This window comes from Ochotona princeps, chromosome 3 (assembly GCF_030435755.1).
Source record: "Ochotona princeps isolate mOchPri1 chromosome 3, mOchPri1.hap1, whole genome shotgun sequence".
Taxonomy (NCBI): Eukaryota; Metazoa; Chordata; class Mammalia; order Lagomorpha; family Ochotonidae; genus Ochotona; species Ochotona princeps.
Genome location: NC_080834.1, coordinates 61,451,885 through 61,469,271, shown reverse-complemented (window position 1 = coordinate 61,469,271; position 17,387 = coordinate 61,451,885). Strand labels below are relative to the sequence as shown.

At 35.5% G+C, this 17,387-nt stretch overlaps 1 protein-coding gene across 1 annotated transcript in view; it reads right to left on the bottom strand.

Moving 5' to 3' along the window:
* Nucleotides 1–214: 214 nt before the first annotated feature.
* Nucleotides 215–17,387, bottom strand: part of CSNKA2IP (casein kinase 2 subunit alpha' interacting protein) — a 108,979-nt gene continuing 91,806 nt past the window's right edge. Inside the window, exon 2 of the mRNA XM_012930192.3 lies at nucleotides 215–2,677. Within this exon, the coding sequence (XP_012785646.2) occupies nucleotides 247–2,325 (2,079 nt within the window). The 5' untranslated portion in view covers nucleotides 2,326–2,677 and the 3' untranslated portion in view covers nucleotides 215–246. The remainder of the gene's footprint in view (nucleotides 2,678–17,387) is intronic.

Below are 17,387 nucleotides of genomic sequence, written 5' to 3'. Positions count from 1 at the left end.
GGTGACCATAATCCAGCCATTCAGTTAAAAATGTGAAATTCAGCTTTTGACTTCCAGAAGATCATAATCTGTTCAACCAGAAAACAGACTTGAGGCTAACAGTTCATCATTAATGGATACGTCACTAACTAAAATTCAGCATCTCACTCAATGATTCTAAGAATACTAATAAACATGGAAAGAAGTAAAACATTAGTTTCAAAGAATCAAGAAGTATTGCTTGCAAAGAGACAAAAGTTAATTTAATCAGGATTTCTCATTTTGAAACTTTGTATGGAGAAATTTGAGTAGTATGTTTGATTCCTTTTTCCTTTTGGTCTTGGCGCTATGCCTCACAGATTTTTTGGAGGGAAATGGTGATTGATTTTGATTTCGTTTTCCAAGGTGTGGTTGGTGATCTCTACTACGTATAAACTCAAGCCAAGAGACCCCTGGAGGCAACCGGTGATAACTAAGCACTTTAGTGAGTTTACAACTTGAACTAGTAGGTTTGATGGAATGCATGGAAGGAACAGCTGATAGGGGTAAGGCAGAAGAGGAAGAGGATGAAGAAGATGAAGAAGAGGCTACAGAAGATGGGGAAGAAGCTGAGGAAGAGGAGGAGGAGGAGGAGGAACAAGGTCGTGGGAGCTGGGATTGTGGCTGAGAACTACTTTTCTTAACATAAAAGAGCCAGTCTACAGCCTGAGACTGTTGGTTTGTAACTTTGTTTTCAAGGGCTACCGTCAAACATTTTTTCTTCATATTAAGGTCCTGGATGGTATCAGATTCAGACGTGGGGAAAATCTGTTGTATTTTCTCCATTCCTTCTAGGTTGTCATCAGGTACTTCATCAGGCTGACTTCCTTTCATAATGAATGAGAGACTAGAGGAGAAGGGAGTCTCTGGTATAGAAAGAATAAAAACGAGTTTCACCTCTATTTTCCCCTCAGAAGTAGTCTCTGGTGTTGGTATGACGAAGAGTGTTGCACAATGTGGATCTTTCTTTCCTCTAAGATGTTCACACTGAGTTTTTATGCAGGAAGCACAAGCTAAACAAACCATGTAAGTCGTTGAAAGGCGGGGGCCAGGACGAGGATTTGGCTTTCCTCTCATCCTTCGAAACAGAATCTGCCTACAAAGATCCCTCTGGATTGTGGACTTGGAGATAGAATTGATAATTTTATTTACAACATCATCAGGGACAGGTCCACCTTTAACAATGCATGGCTGACTACAGTCTATAGTCCACAGGATTTCTTTCTTTGATTCTGAATTTGCATCAAAATCAAAACTGCTTTTACTCTGGAGTCTGTAACTCAGTGCTGAAGCAGCTATGTTCTTGATGCAATATTTGGAGCTTGAGGATAAATGGCCTGAGACATTTGACTTGACAGGAGGTGAAGGCTGATCTGTGGCTCTGCATTTGTCGCTTGGTACAGAAGTATCCTGAAATTTTGAGTGAAAATGCGGTGAGCTGTATGTCCGGGAGTAACGATCTAGGGTAGCTGTTGACTGGGATTTGGACTGGAACAATGGCAAACTCTGAGATTGGTGGATGGAATGTGATAATAGTGTTTTTCTTAAATTTGGATTGGACAATGGCAGACTCAGATCATTGGGAGCAGAAACCAATACTGTTTTTTTGGGAGGTCTGGAGTCAGGTGACAGTGAACTCATAGCCATTTGATTAGTCACCAAGGAAGGAGAAGTTTGAAAATATTCGTTTGATTGGGATTTGATGCTGAGTACTGGTGAGCTCAAAGATCTTTGATTGCATTCCAGTAAAGATGTCCAAAGGCGTTCTAATGAAGTTTTATGAGATTTAGATTCTAGTAATGTTGAGCTAAATGCTCTTTGATTGAGTCCCAAAAGAGGTGATGTCCAGGCATTATTCAAGGAGGATGATTCCTGATTTTTGAGGTGAGATAACAGACAGCTAGAATCTCTCCGGTTAGACTTCAGTGAAGGTGATGTTGAACAAAGGTCTAGATTTGAAGATGCAGTTTGAAATTTGGAGGAAGGTAACTGTAAGTCTAGGGCTGTTTGACTGAGCTGCAGTGCTGATGAAGTCTCGTTGAGGTCTGATGGATTTGTTTGAGATTTGAGGTGGGATAAATGTGAGTTGAGGGCTCTAGAAGTAGGCCGCAGTGGACTTCTCCAAAGGAGGTCTAGTGCAGGTGTGGGTTGATACTTAGAGTGGGGTAATGGAGATCTCATAGCCCTGTTATAGAAGCCTTCTGAAACTGTGACCTGAGGCTTGGAAGAAGACAATATTGAATAGTTGTGAACTTTCTTACTGGTGTCTAATGAAGATACTGCAAGGTGCCTGCTACGAGATTGCATTTTGGTTACAGGTTGGTTAGTAAGTTGATTTAGTTTTTCACCTGTACATTCCTATGTTAATGAGCGTACTATGATCAGTTGGGAAAAGTAGTCTAAAGGCAAGGCAGAGTTCTTTTTACTTTTTTGATGTTTAGTAATTATTATTCTTTTAGCTATGTTTAATGGACAATGGACAATTTTAAACAAATACTATTTGGTGGTTTCTCATGTCTATTGTGACTTTCCTGTTAATTTCAAATACTGTATCACAATATTAAGGTGTAGATAAGATCGGGGGGAAAAAAGTCACTGTTGGAGAATGTCCTTTCTTCTCTTAGTTTCCAAGAGTTGTTCCCTCTTGAGGAAATAATGCCTGTTAATAAAATAGTAAAGAAGATTCAAAAGAGGTCCAGAAAGGGATGTTAATTTTCTTAAATAATTCATTATCATAGCTAGAATATAGACTGTTTTCCAAATTCAAGCAATTAGGTATATCCCAGCCACTTAGTATATGGTAATGCAAATAATTTGAATTAAACTTTCTAAACTCCCCTGGTCACCTATAAAACAGACAAAGTATTTAATTTATTGAATCAAATACTAAACAAAATAATATATAATGAAATATCAAGCAATTATGCTGAATAAATTGTAGTAGCTATGACGGGTACTCCTTCAATTCTCAACTATGTATAAATGATCTGTGATAAGTTAATTGCATCCAACAACAGAATTTTAGAGAAAGGTGAAGTACACAAATGTTGGTGTTCAACACAAATTACCCCTTGTACCATCTCTAGCTTAGTTTCAAGGATTTGTGATTCTGCCTGATGGTCAACTTGCATATTTTCTGTCTTGTTCTTACTAATTTTTTCAAGATTTATTTTTATTTATCTCAAAGGCAGAGTTATATGGAGAGGAGAGAGAGAGAGAGAGAGAGAGAGAGAGAGAGAGCGAGCTTCCATCTGCTGCTTCATTTCCCAAATTCCTTTAGTAGCCAGGGCTATGCCAGGATCCAGCCACAAGTTCAGAGCTTCTTCCAGGTCCCACATGTGGGTGCAGGGCCCTATGGCTTTGGACCATCTAGTATTGCTTTCCCAAGCCCATCATCAAGAAATGGAGTAACCAGAACTTGAACCATTGTCCCTATTGGATGCTGGTTTTGCAGGCTGTGGCTGAACCTGCTATTACACAGCATTGCCCATTCTTAGTCATTTCTTATAAAATTATAGCTTTGAAATTACTGCTTCACTCTTACTCATATTCTTTAAAAGTTTTATCTATTTGAAACTTGGGGTGAGAAAGGGGAAAGAAAGGGAGGAAGAGAGATAGAGAGGGAAAAGACTATATAAGAAGCAAATTTTTTTTATCCACACTGGCTCTACCCCAAGCACCTTCAACATCCATGGCTGGACCATGCTAAAGCCAAGTCAGGAGCTCCTCTGGGTCTCCCACATGGTCTTGAATTAGAAGAAAACTGGACAAGAAGCACAGGTAAAATTTGAACTTGGGTGCTGTGATACGCATGCAGGATTACCAAGCAGCACTTGATCTACTTCACCACAAAACCCTTCCTGGCCAAACATTTCTAAAGCTACTTTTTATAATTTTTTTTTTCCTGTTTACTTTCACCCTAAATCTCTACACTTATTCTCATTTCTCTCCAGGACTTCACCCACTTACAGTTTTGAGAATTATTCTCAATTCTCTTTTCATTTTGTTCCTTAAGCCTCTATCAGTTGTATGTAGCATTTAAAAATAACTACAGAAATATCAAAAAGGTAGAGAACTTACCATTGGCCAAAAATGGTGAAACCATCAACCACTTGAAGAAAACATCACCTTTTAAGACACTACTGTGACATGACACATTACCTTACTTTTCATGGGCAAATTTTTAGATTCCTCTTCAGATTTTAAATATCACACACAGTATATTCTAAGAAAAAAACTGAAGGTAATCACAATTCTGAGAACTGTCAACTAAGTCCTTGGATCAAAATTCTTTTAAAAAGAGAATTGTCTGAATTGTGTACCCTACTTCTTTCTATGCTTTAATTACTGACAACCCAATTTATTTTTTCTTCACTCACATTATTTGAGCTTCAATTTCCTATTGTTTCTTTTATAATTTTAAATTTATATTGTCGTAGAGCTTGTGAATTCTGTGCCAGTAATATCAGCATCACATACAAGTGCTGGGCCAAACTCCATTGTTCCACTTTCAAACCAGCTCCTTGTTAATGCTCAAGAAAAGTAGCACTAGAAGGTGCAATGACTTGGGCGCTTAACTTTCAGATGGAGTTCCAGGTCCCTGGCTTTGACCATCTCTATCCGTCATAGCCATCTGGGGAATGGAAGAAATTTCTGTATCTAGCCCTTGCTGTATGACCTTGCTATCTGTGACTCTGGTTTATAAAGGCACATATATTTTGTCATATATGTATGTGTATACATATATATGTGTTTGTGTGTATGTTTAGGTTATGTCACTATACATAATACATATATATGACAAAATATTTGCATTCATATCTGCATATTAATACAAAAAGTGGGAAATACATGAGCAAATTTATAATTGAAAATACAAAAAAGGTTTGTATATATAGTTACTAAAAAGCATAACATTAGAAATCAGGGAAGTACATATTTAAACTTTACTAACACTGCTGATAGAGACACGAATTAGCACCACACTTTTGGAAAATACCTTAACTGTATCCATATAAATTATCATTTCCTGTATACAGCATTTAATTACATGTATCAGCAAACATGTGATAGATTGTTCATTGGGGTGTTATTCATGATATTTCCAAAGTGGAACCAACTGCCAACCAATAACAGGGTATCTAAATGGTTTATTATCACATCACTCAATGGAATATCAAAATAATGGTAAGAAATAATAGAGAATGAATAAAAGGGATGTACCACTATGCAAATCAATGGTTGATTCACACACATAGTTCAGTTGAGAAGAATAAAACATGCAAAAATTCATAATTTTATGTGTGAAAGCACCAAACTATATCATACCAAACACAGTGCTAAAAATCAGAAAAACAACACACTTGACCAGGTAGAGGAGACGTGAACAAAAGGAATATCTGGGATTGTTCTGTTTCTGACCTGGACGATGCTTGCATGGATGAATTCACTTTGTGATAATAGAGCTGTAATGTTCCAACTATGTGCATGCTCTTTACATCGATAACATGGGTAAAAGTATATAGCTTGAAGTTAATTTGAAATGACATGCCTGAGCCAAAATTGCACTGTAAGGTGAAACATTAAAGGGTGAACCAAGATCTGGCACACAGATGCAATGAAATTGTAAAGGAAAAAAAGAATGAGAGAGAGAAGAATGCAGTATGGAAATCCTATCAAACAGAAGGGAATGAATCAATTCAAAACAAATGGTACTAGCTAAAAGGGCCTATTTAAAAGAAAAAAAGAAAAATGTTTTCCATTATCAGACACAAATATTGACACTTTTATTTCATTGTTTTGTTAGAAGACTGTAACTGTTACAGATACTAAAGAAGTGATAGAAGTTGGAATGAAGATATGAAATTGAGAGAAAATGAATGCCACTATGAAATAAGCAATTCAAATAATTTTTTATTAAACAAATTCTTTTCACAGTTGAGGTCCATAATATTTTCAATAAACAGATATTTGTATTACTATGTTAACTTTGTCAAAAGATAATAAATAAAAAGTAGCAATTCTACTAAGCTGCTGTACATAAATCAGTTGAAAAACAAAAAATTAAGAGAAAATAATGTCATTCGTTTTATATTATGGAAATGCAAAGTCAAATCAAACAATTTAGGGGTTGGCATTGTGGTGCAGTAGGCTAAGCTTCACCTGCAACAGTGGACCACAGGGATTGATTCCTGGTTGTTCCACTTTTGAGACTCATCTTCCTTTTAATGTACCTTGGAGAGGAGCAGAGATGGGCCAACTAGATGAGCATCTGCCAGGCATGTTGGAAACCCTGCTCTATCTTTGGGCTTTTGGCTTTGGCCTGAACTACCACCACTTTTGCAATTATATGGAGGAAAAACCAGAGCACTGAAGAGCTCTTTCTTCATGCTCTGCTTCTCACTGTCACTCATTCTTTATTTAAAAATTCAGCAATTTAATGTACAGAACACTATAACCAAGATGATCATATTCAAAGGGAACAATGATGATTTATTAGCAGAAAGTGTAATAATTTTTCATATCCATAAAACACAAATTTTAATGGTTTTAAAACTTACTTTATAAAATACAATCTCCATTCCTTATAAAACTCAATACACTGTGGGCCCAGCACGATAGGTAGTGATTAAAGTCCTTGCCTTGCACACGCCTGGATCCCATATGGACACCAGTTCTAATCCTGGCAGCCCTGCTTCCCATCCAGCTCCCTGCCTATGGTCTGAGACAGCATTGGAGGACGGCCCAAAGCCTTGGGACCCTGCACCTGCGTGGGAGACCCAGAAGAGCTCCTGACTCCTGGCTTCGGCTTGGCTCAGCTCCAGCTGTTGAGGCTGCTTGGGGAGTGAACCATTGGACGGTTCTCTGTCTGTCCTCTCTGTATATCCTCATTTTCAATAAAAAATAAATCAATCTTTGAAAAAAACTGAATACACTGTAAAATAAAACTAGGTGTTTCATGCGAACAATCAATCTGAAAGCAAATGTCAACTATTTCATTGGTATGGAAATATGAGCTGGTCCACTTATAAAAAAGATAAATGAGTACATATCAAGTATCACCACCAATAATTTAATATTAATATGTAATATATTATTATATTTTAATATAGGAGGAATTATTGCAAAACTTTAGTAATCATAACTGTAGTATTGGCATGAATAGACACATAAACCACTGAGAGAGAATATGTAGGAATCCATATGTAGGTCATGAAGTGACTTTGAAAACTAAGTATTAGGGGAAGGATAACTTGCAGCAAACAATATAGGGCAAATTGGAAATCTACATGCAAAAAAGGGGTAGTCACTTACTTACACTCAAAAAAAATCAATTAGAAATAAAGTAGAGTTAATGAGAGACCCAAAATCATAACATCTCTGGGAGAAGATACCTAAGATATTGTTTTTGGAAATACTTTTTAAAATATGACATCAAAAGCAATCAACTGAAGCAAAAGCAAGCAAACAATTCCACATAGTACTAACATGTCTCTGCACAAGCATGTACAGAATCAGCCAATTGAAAATACAACCTGCAGAATGAGCAGTATGAGCATCTTGTTTATCATCGGGAATTAACAATGAGTATATAAGACATTCATAGAATAGTTACCAAAAAAAAAACAGGGAAATTTGAGTAAATTGACCTGAATAGATATGTCTCCAAAACCAGAAAACATCCAAGTACAAATGACCAACAAGTACAAGAAAGATGTCCAATGACTCAGTCATTAGGAAAATGCAAATCAAAACTGGAGTTATGCCTTTTGATGTCGAGGCTATTTCACTCATCATGATGTCCTACAGTTGTGTTTGTCTTGCTGCAAGTGGTAGAACTTTCTTATTTTATAGCTAATATTCCATTGTCTATACCATTCTTTCCCCATTCATCTGATAATGAACACCTTGGTTGATTCTATATTTTGGCTATTGGGAACAGTGCTGCTCTACACATGGCAATGTATGTATCACTGCTTTACAAAAGTTCATGTCTTCTGGGGACATACCAGAAGTGGAATTTCTACATAGTAATGAAAAATATATTTCTAATATTTAATTTTTTATTGTTTATTTTTATTACAAAGTCTGACATACAGAGAGGAAGATCTTACATCCACGGATTCACTTCACAAGTGGCTGAAATGGCCAGAGCTGAGCCAATCTGAAGCCAGGAGCCAGAAGACTCTTTCAGCTCTGCCACACAGGTGCAGGGTCCCATGGCTTTGGACTGTCGTTGACTGCTTTCCCAGGTCATAAGCAGGGAACTGGATGGGATGTGGGGCTGCAGGACATGGACTGATACCCATATGGGAAAGGTATGTGCAAGGTAAGGACTTTAACTGCTAGGCTATCATGCCAGGCCCATTTCTAATTTTTAATAACAAATTTCCATACTGTATTCCAGTGTTGCACCAATTTACATTGCCATCAACAGTGTGTTAAGCGTTTCCCTTTGTGAACATTCCTGCCAGCATTGGTTATTCTTTATTTTTTGGATATTAGCCACTTTTAATGGAGTGAGGGTAATACCTCGTTGTGGTTTTGATATGCATTTCTTGATGGCTAGTGATGTTGAACATTTTTCATGCAGTCCTTTGCCCCTTTCTTATCTGGAATGGTTATTTTTTGTTGTTTAGTTTTTAAGTTGCTAATGCATTCTGGATATTTCTCCTATTTTGTATAGGTAGATCATAAATATTTCTTACCACTCTATTGAATCTCTTTTCATTTTTATTTGCTTGGTTGTACAGAAACTTTGAATTTCAATATATTCCCATCTGTCCAGTTTTACTTTTGTTACCTGTACTTTTGTCCAAGAAGATGCCACTTACCATGACTTGGAGTGTTTTTTATGTATTTTTTCCCAGTAACTTCATTGTCTCATGTCTTAGGCTTACATCATTGATTTTTAAATTTTTGTATATGCTGATAGATATGGATCTATTATCATTCTTCTGCATCTGTGCATCCAGTTTTGCTAGCATCATTTACTGAAAAGATGATCCTCACTGTGAAGTATGGTCTGAGCACTTCTCTCTAAACTTAGTTGGATCTATGCATGTGGATTAACGTCTCCATTCTGTTCTGTTCCACAGATCTGAGTGTCTGTTCACACTAGCACCAGGCTGCTTTAATTCCTACAGCTTAACAGAAAGGCATTGTGGTGTCTCAAAAACAGGAAATAACTATATGTATCAGTATTGCTACAGATACACTTTTAGTAAACATTTTTTTAGATCTTTGACAAATCAGTAGTTAAGAATGTTATACAGGCATAGTTTTAATTATTAAGTACCTTAATATTTTCTGTGTATGGGAAAAATTGTTATCTTTACATTTTCCTATTGCTTGTAGCCCTTGCTACTGAACTAGAGCATTTTTACTTTTTCACTTCTGGACACTCTATTTGGTGGAAAAGTAAACCCTCAACTGTAATGTGAATTTAAAATATTTTGTCTCAAAAACTAAGCTCAGGGGGAAGACAGGAAGGGAGGAAGGAGGGCAAAAATTAGGAAAGAAGGAAGGAAGGGAGGGAGGAAGGAAATAAGGGAGGGTAGGAAAAAAGGAAGGAAGGAAGGAAGGAAGAAAAGGAGGGAAGAAGGAAGGGAGGAAATTAAGGAATAAAGGGAAGAGGAAGAAGGGAAGAAAAATGGGAGAAATAATGGATGAAAGGAGAGAAATGAGCCAGGGTGGATAAGGAAGAAAAGAAGGAGGAGGGAGGAAGGAATGGAATATTGTTAAATTCTTTGAGTTATATCTGTGAAATATTCAATCTGCTTGTTTTGCATAATTAAAAACTAAAATATCAGATGGTTTAAAAATGAATTATACCATCTCATGCCTGTTACAGCATCTACCATCAGAAACTCAAGAGAATTCTTGTTTAGTGCTGCTCAGATTCATAACTTGGTAGAGCCACTGTGGAGCACAGGTTCTCAAAAATTTAAAAATAGTATCAGCATATGATCCACTACAATGCCTCTAGGTAAATATAAAAAAGTTAGTGTCACTAAAGGACATACGAATTCTTATAGGCAGCATTTCTCACAACAGTCACAATTAAAAAAAATGATCTAGGTGCTGATTAACAAAGAAATGGATTATTTTGTGTGTGTAGCTTGCAATGAGCAGGCCTGTCCGAACACTACTTAGTCTTAAAAAAAAATTCTTGGCACAGGTAAGACGTGAATGAATCTGAAAAAAATTATGTTACTTGAAATACAACCAAATGATATCTGTCATAGGTTTAGTAGCATTTTTGTCTTCCTAGGGCTTGTTTAGCTGTTTAAATTCCAGTAACTTAATTTTAAACTTGGAGGCCTGACTTAATGGTGTTTTTTGAAAAGTAAGGTCAGTGAGGATTTTTGTTCATCAGGATTGTGTCCTTAGACAGTGGTTCTTGGAAGAATTTGAGAATTTTTGTTCAAGTTCAGCCTAATCTCTCTCTCTCTCTCTCTCTCTCTCTCTCTCTCTCTCTCTCTCTCTCTCTCACCTGTCTCACTGTGATTATACTGCACACCTGTGATAAACAACCTCCATCAGATCCAAGACTATGGGCAGCCTGAATTAGTAATCACTGAATGTCAGATAACATAAGCCTGTCCTTTATATATACATATATCCAAATATCATGGTAGATGTGTATATATCAGTAGTGTTGGCAAAAGAACACATAAATAAAAAGGTGATCCATACTTAAGAAGCATAAAAATCGATTCTTAAGGAAATTATAAATCTAGTTTGAAATTACACACTTTCAGTAAAACTCACTTTGATGGAGTTAAGCACAGATTTTTTTTTTAGATGCCACACCCAAAGCACAATCAATGGCTGTTAGAGTAGCTAAATTTAAAAAAAGTGACCATGCTAAGTATTGAAAGGGGTGTCAATATTACTGGTGAGAATATAAAATACCATAACAAATTTAGAAGACAGCTCACTATTTTTTAAAAAGTCAAACATACAAGTACACATACATTATGATTCAACGACTTATCCAGTAGGAAAAGCAGCATACATCCATAGTGTGACTTACTGGAATATTTTCATCCTGTTTTCTTTGTTTATTTGTTTACTATTACTACGTTGAAATCATGCACTATCTCTCAGTAAGAGAAGGTTTCAAGAGATTGCATCTGTGGTATGTATGAGGATACTGCTGCTACTATTAATGATAATAATCATCTCAGTAACATCATCTATAGAAGAGTGTCACTCAATAGCAAATAGAGCCAATGTAAAATAAATATGTTCTCCCAAATCAACCTCATTTAATACTTCAAATGCAGTATCTTCTAGGCAATATAGCATACAATAAGGCAAGTAGTCTATTTTCTGTATTAACCACTAAAATAATAACTGAAACAGAGGTGCATGTACTGGATTCATTGGATATCTAAGATGCAGCTCTCCAAAAATTCCTTGCACTATTAATAAGGTAAAAACATATGATAAATCAATATAAATATAGCTAACACACATATTATATATTCCAGTTTTAAGAATAGATTAATTTTCCGCCAATTTCTATTTGAGTTGGTGAATATACAATATCTACTCTTTTCATTTTAGTTTAAAGTAATCTGGAATGATTTGTTTTAATATATGGCCAAAGTACTTGCTAAATTCTCAATATCTGAAATACCAGTAGGTCATAACAATTATTTTTGCAATCAAGTTCATTTAATTCAGATTTTCTAATTTTATTTTTAGTGCACCAAATCCACAGTGAGGATTGATCATTCCAAGGGAATAATTATCCTTGAGAATCAGTTTCATAAGCTTATCTGCCTCAGTACACAGACAACCTCAGAAGAATTATCCTATCTAAGGTTTGTCTCCAGCAGGACATGAGCACCTGACATAAACAACTCACATCTCAGCCTTATCAGCTCAGGCAGAGAGCTTTCAATTTTTATCACATATAAACCCACAAGAAAATTTGTCAGATTTCTACATCAAGCTACTCAAATCCAACTGTTCTCTACATGCACACAAATACAGTAATCTACATGTATTTCTAATAATGTACACATCTATTACCAAGGTAAACTGCATGAAATCTGGAAAAAAAAAGAAGAATCTTAATAGGACATTGATACAAGAAGTTGAGATAATTTAGTACTAAGCGATCCCATAGACTATATGCCTGTCCTGTTTGCTGGAAATAACCAGTCCCATGTCATAATGCAAATCAGTATGTAATTCCTGTACTACCGATTTTCATAAGTTAGATCTACAGTTATCAGTTCCAGATAAGGGAATGTCAAGGAAACTTATTTTCTACTTACAAAGTGTAATCCAAATATAAGTCTCCTTTAGCAAAGTGGACCTACTCAACAGCACGGTAGACATTCATCCAGAAGTCAATTAGCATCACTTTTAGTACATTCAACATTGTTAGATAACTCACTGTTGGTGAGAGTATAGTCTGAAACAACCACCATAGATGTCAATATGGACAGTGCCAAGACAACTGAAAATAGATCTACTGTAATATATAAGAAAGGGAACCAGAATCCTGCATTTATAGCTATGCAATCTACTGTTGTTGAAAAACTATACCATTGTTATAATATAAGGGAAATCAGTATTATGGGGGTGCTGGGAATGGGTGGATGGGGAAACCCCTGAGCTAAGGAACTCTATCATGAAATTTAAAAATTTTTTTAAAAACAAAGACAGAACATGCTTAATATAAATATATTGTCAACAACACTGGTACATACAGACATTTTCCATTTTTGTTTTTGTTTTCTGATTCTTTTCAAATTTGACTTCCCACATGTAGGGAGAACATGTGGTATTTATATTTCTGTGACCAACTGATTTAATTCAACATGATGTCCTCCAATTATGACCATTTTGATGGAAATTATAGAATTTCCTTTTTTATATTCAAATATTTCAATGTGTATAAATACCACATTATTTTTTACTTCTTCATCTGATGATAGACAGGCAAGGTTATTTTCTGAGAGGTGGAAAGCTAGATAATCTGTGAACAATTATTTTGCACATTTGACAGGTGACAAAGCATGAGCTTGTATCTAGTTTAATTAATCAAGAAAAGAAATTTTTTACCCTGCATTTTTAAGTAAAACAAGAGCATCTATTGCTGCTCATATTTAAATAGATAAATATTCAGGAGATTAAGACAAAATAAGTTATTAAATAAGAGCAAATACACTTCCTTTTTTAGGATTGTATCACAGACATTAAAAATCTGAAAGAAAAAAAAGGAAATGTACAAAAAGAAGAAGGAGTTCAGAGAGAAGGAACGGGAAATTTCAGATATAAATTCTACTTGCTGTGAATCTTTGGAAAACACAGCTTTTGATGACAAAGCTCTACCCACTAGTCAGCGGAACAGAGTGGCCACTTTGGCAGAAGTGCACATAAAATCACATGTCCATCTGACAAAATAACAGAATCATAGCACTCATACGTGTAACTCAATTTCTGCTATCCTGGAAGACAAACATGCCAAGCATTGTATACATCAAAAAACATTGGGGGAGGGCTTTTGCTACAGCCCAGTGAGACACTACTTGGGACACGCCACAGTATCACTTTATGGTCCTCACAGATCTGCTCCTTATTCTAAATTCCCTTTAAAATGTGCCCTGTAAATGCAGCAGATGATGGTTCCGCCACTTGGCTCCAAGGCTAAGTTCCTGGCTCCTGAGTCCCTGCCATCCAGAAGGGAGACATGGATGCAGCTCCTACATCCCAGCTTCAGCCTGGACTGGACCTGGTCACTGTTGCCATCTAGAGAGTGTTTTTCCTCCTTGTCACTCTCCTTTCAAACAGATAAATATTTTTTTCTTTATATAGTCCATATTCCAGAGTAGAATTCCTTGGATTAAAACCAAGAAGCACAGTATCTTGCTAATTGGGTATTGCTAACATAAAGCTAATTGATTTCCATATGTTTAATTTCCACATGCTTCTACATGCATAGGCATAGAAATCCACAACATGGGGTGAGTGTGATTTAGCAGTAAATATGCTTCTTGGGACACTCACATACCTATTGGAACGCCCGAATTGGAGACTCAGCTCCACTCTGATTCCAGTGTTCTGTTAACTTTTGCAGGCGGTAGGTGATGGTTCTTACCACCATTACTGGAGTTGCAGACTGAGTTCCAAGTTCACAGCTTCAGCCTGGCCCAGCCATGACTCTTGCTTCTTTGCTCTTTCTCTATTTCCATCTTTCCCTTTTATTCTCTCCCTCCCTCTTTTTCCCTATGCCTTTCAAACCAACTTTTAAAAAATGAAAATGTTTAAATCAATAATGCTATTTGGAATTAAATGTACACAATTTTTTATCTATCAGTTTTATGCTGGAACCAACATAGTATTCAGATTAAGATGTATTTCTTCAAAGCCAATAAAACAATCTTTAAATCAATACCCCATGATAAAATTTTTAACAAAATCATTAAAGGAAGCCACATTTTAGAATATGATATACTATAAGCTCTGGGATTAGGTTTGTTTATACAACATCCCTTCCTTTTTAATGAGGTCACAGTTAACAGCATATAGAATAATCCAAGTATCTTGACTATAAAATGGAAATTATCAATGATAATGAAAGTGTAACAAGGTTTCATATAAGCATGCATTTGTACAGAGGAATTTCCCCCTAGAAGTCATCACAGGGCTTAGAACAGCAGTGACAGTAACTTAAGGGAGATGTGATACACATGTCTCCAGAAAACAGCTGTGCAAACACAGGGAAGAACCTCATGGAAACCATGACATTAACAGATCTGTTGATTACATTGCATGTCTAATTCCAGATATTTTGCTTATACCAAATCAAGAACCTAGCCTCCAATAGGTAATTTGTAGGTTACACATTGTCTTCATATTTTTTGATTCATATTTTTAAGTTAATGAAACACTCTTAGCCATTTGAACCTAAAACGATAAGATTTCAGTAATGCAGATTTCGTTCCAAATGCATTAAACTAGTTAATGCATGTATGTAACATTTCTGTACCTTAGCTTATTTGATAATAGCCAAATACTAATCGTTTTAAGATAAGAATGAAATCAGAGATCTCAAAATATCACTTTTGGCAAGTGTTAGAAATATTCTTCTTCCAAATGTAGAACATTAATTTTCTTGCTATGATGACTAACCAAAATATTATCATAAGGACAGGTAACATATAGTTTCCTGTAACTTACTAAGTAAAATAATTACACAATCCTTTGTCTATTGGAAAATAAGTTTTAGGGCTTTTGGAATAAAGTAACTATTAATGTCTGCACTTCGGTTTTTGCTAGTGTAGATGATTTTTTAAAATGTCTTCCATTTATAAGATTCGTGTAATTATGTTCGGTTTTTGATTTTATAATTTAAAACATTCTTCCAAGACCCATTGTTCTTTATACAATCTTTCTTCATATCATTCCAAAAAATAATAATTATGAAAAAAGTTTATTAAAATCTGGATCTCTTCTTCATTGACTTAGTAGCTTTTATCTTAAAATACACAAAATTTTAAAAGCTGTTTTGTATGAGATATCTATATTAGTTTTTAAAAAAATTTGTGGTACTGCAGAAGTATTTTATACATATTTCCTAAGCATTATATTGTAAGTATAAAGGGAAAAAAATTAAAGTTTTATTTACATCTTGATATCACAGGTATCTCAAGTCAGAATGATTTCATTACTCATTTGTTAATTTTCTTTTAACAACCTCCCAAATACTTACATGCACAGAAAACTGGAGAACAGCAAATTAATAAATTGCCACAAAAACCATGGTAGCAACATTCTGAGGCTTAACTCTGCTCTTTTACAAAAGCCCTTTGCCCTGAATATTAACAGCAGTACCATTTTTGTAAAAAAAACAGTGGCCTGGCCTTGCAATCCACACACTAGCTTTCATGTTCTGACTCTTCATAGGTAGAAAAGGATTCTTTTTCATCTTCCCATCTGGACACAGAAGGCCATTTAATTTCTGCTTCTCTATCTTTAAAGAGTAAGCAACCTTCGGAATCATCAGCTGTGCCCCTGGGCTCTCCAGCGACTGCCGCCAGCATCTGTTTTCAGTCATCCTTGGCATAGCTCCCAAGACGTTCCCTTCATCTCCCTGGCCTCTTCTCTCTGACCCAGATCTCTGCACCTCTTTTCTCAATTGGTACTCCTTTTGCCTCACTCCTACCCCTAAACCTTTCTACTCCACATCAAGTTCATTGTTTTTACATGCTTTCTCACCTCTAACACTGTCAAAAATTGTTGTGTCAATAACTTCAAGTATTTGAAGTAAAATCCAGATGTTTATATCAAATAGCAGTGCCAAGCACAGACATAATAATTACAAATAATATAAATGCACACCCTTTTACTAAACTGGCAAGCATATTTTTTAATTCATACAACTAGCCAGGATATTGAATACATTATATATATATATATATGTATATATATATATATATATATATATATATATATATGAAACTAAAGGGTATTAAAGTTATTAAATGTGAAAAATAATATATCCTTGCTATTTTCATAATTGTTTCAGGTTGTTTCTGATAAGGTATTATTTTAAGAAACAAAACCAAGAACACTAAAACTAGAACATCAATTTCCATTTTTCTAATTCTATGTCTTTGGGAATATTATTTAGATTATGAAAATTCTTGATACTTCTCTGTAAAGATAGGATCTCATGTGCTTGTTCTAAAGAGCAGTTATGAAAATGCACATTTTTGTTATGCTTAGTAATTCATACACAAACAACAAACTGCTACTTTTTATCATGAAACACATATCATTACCTCATATGTTGTAGTAACTTTGATTATGTCTGTGCCTCTCCTATAAGTTGACTCAGGTTGATTTGCGCTTGAATATACTTGTCTATGGAAATATACGATAGTTTCCATAAGCTATGTAAATATATGGAGATAAAACTTTGAGATTATGCCAGCAAAGGCTTCAGAATTCAAATAGAAATTAAAGGGACTCATTCATGTGTTGTGAGTATCCTTTACAAGGCAACTTCAAGAGGCTCATGGAAAATAGACTTGAAAGTTTATTTTGCTGTATAAAGACAACGGCTTACTAATTTGAAAATAAAGATAAAATGTGCTACCCTAAGACTCATAGAACACCTGTTGCCAAGGTTGTTACGCAGAAACCCTCTGAGCACCATATGAACATAATATGCATTGTCCATGAGCTTTGTAAGTATGCCCACCTATAGAAGGTACACATCTAACACAGCATAACAACTATGCACAAGATGTCATGGATTGTGGTTCTCCAAATCTGATCTCAGCTTCAGTGTAAAGCTACTTACTTTTCAATATTCTTAAAAACTGCAAAACACTTAAGGC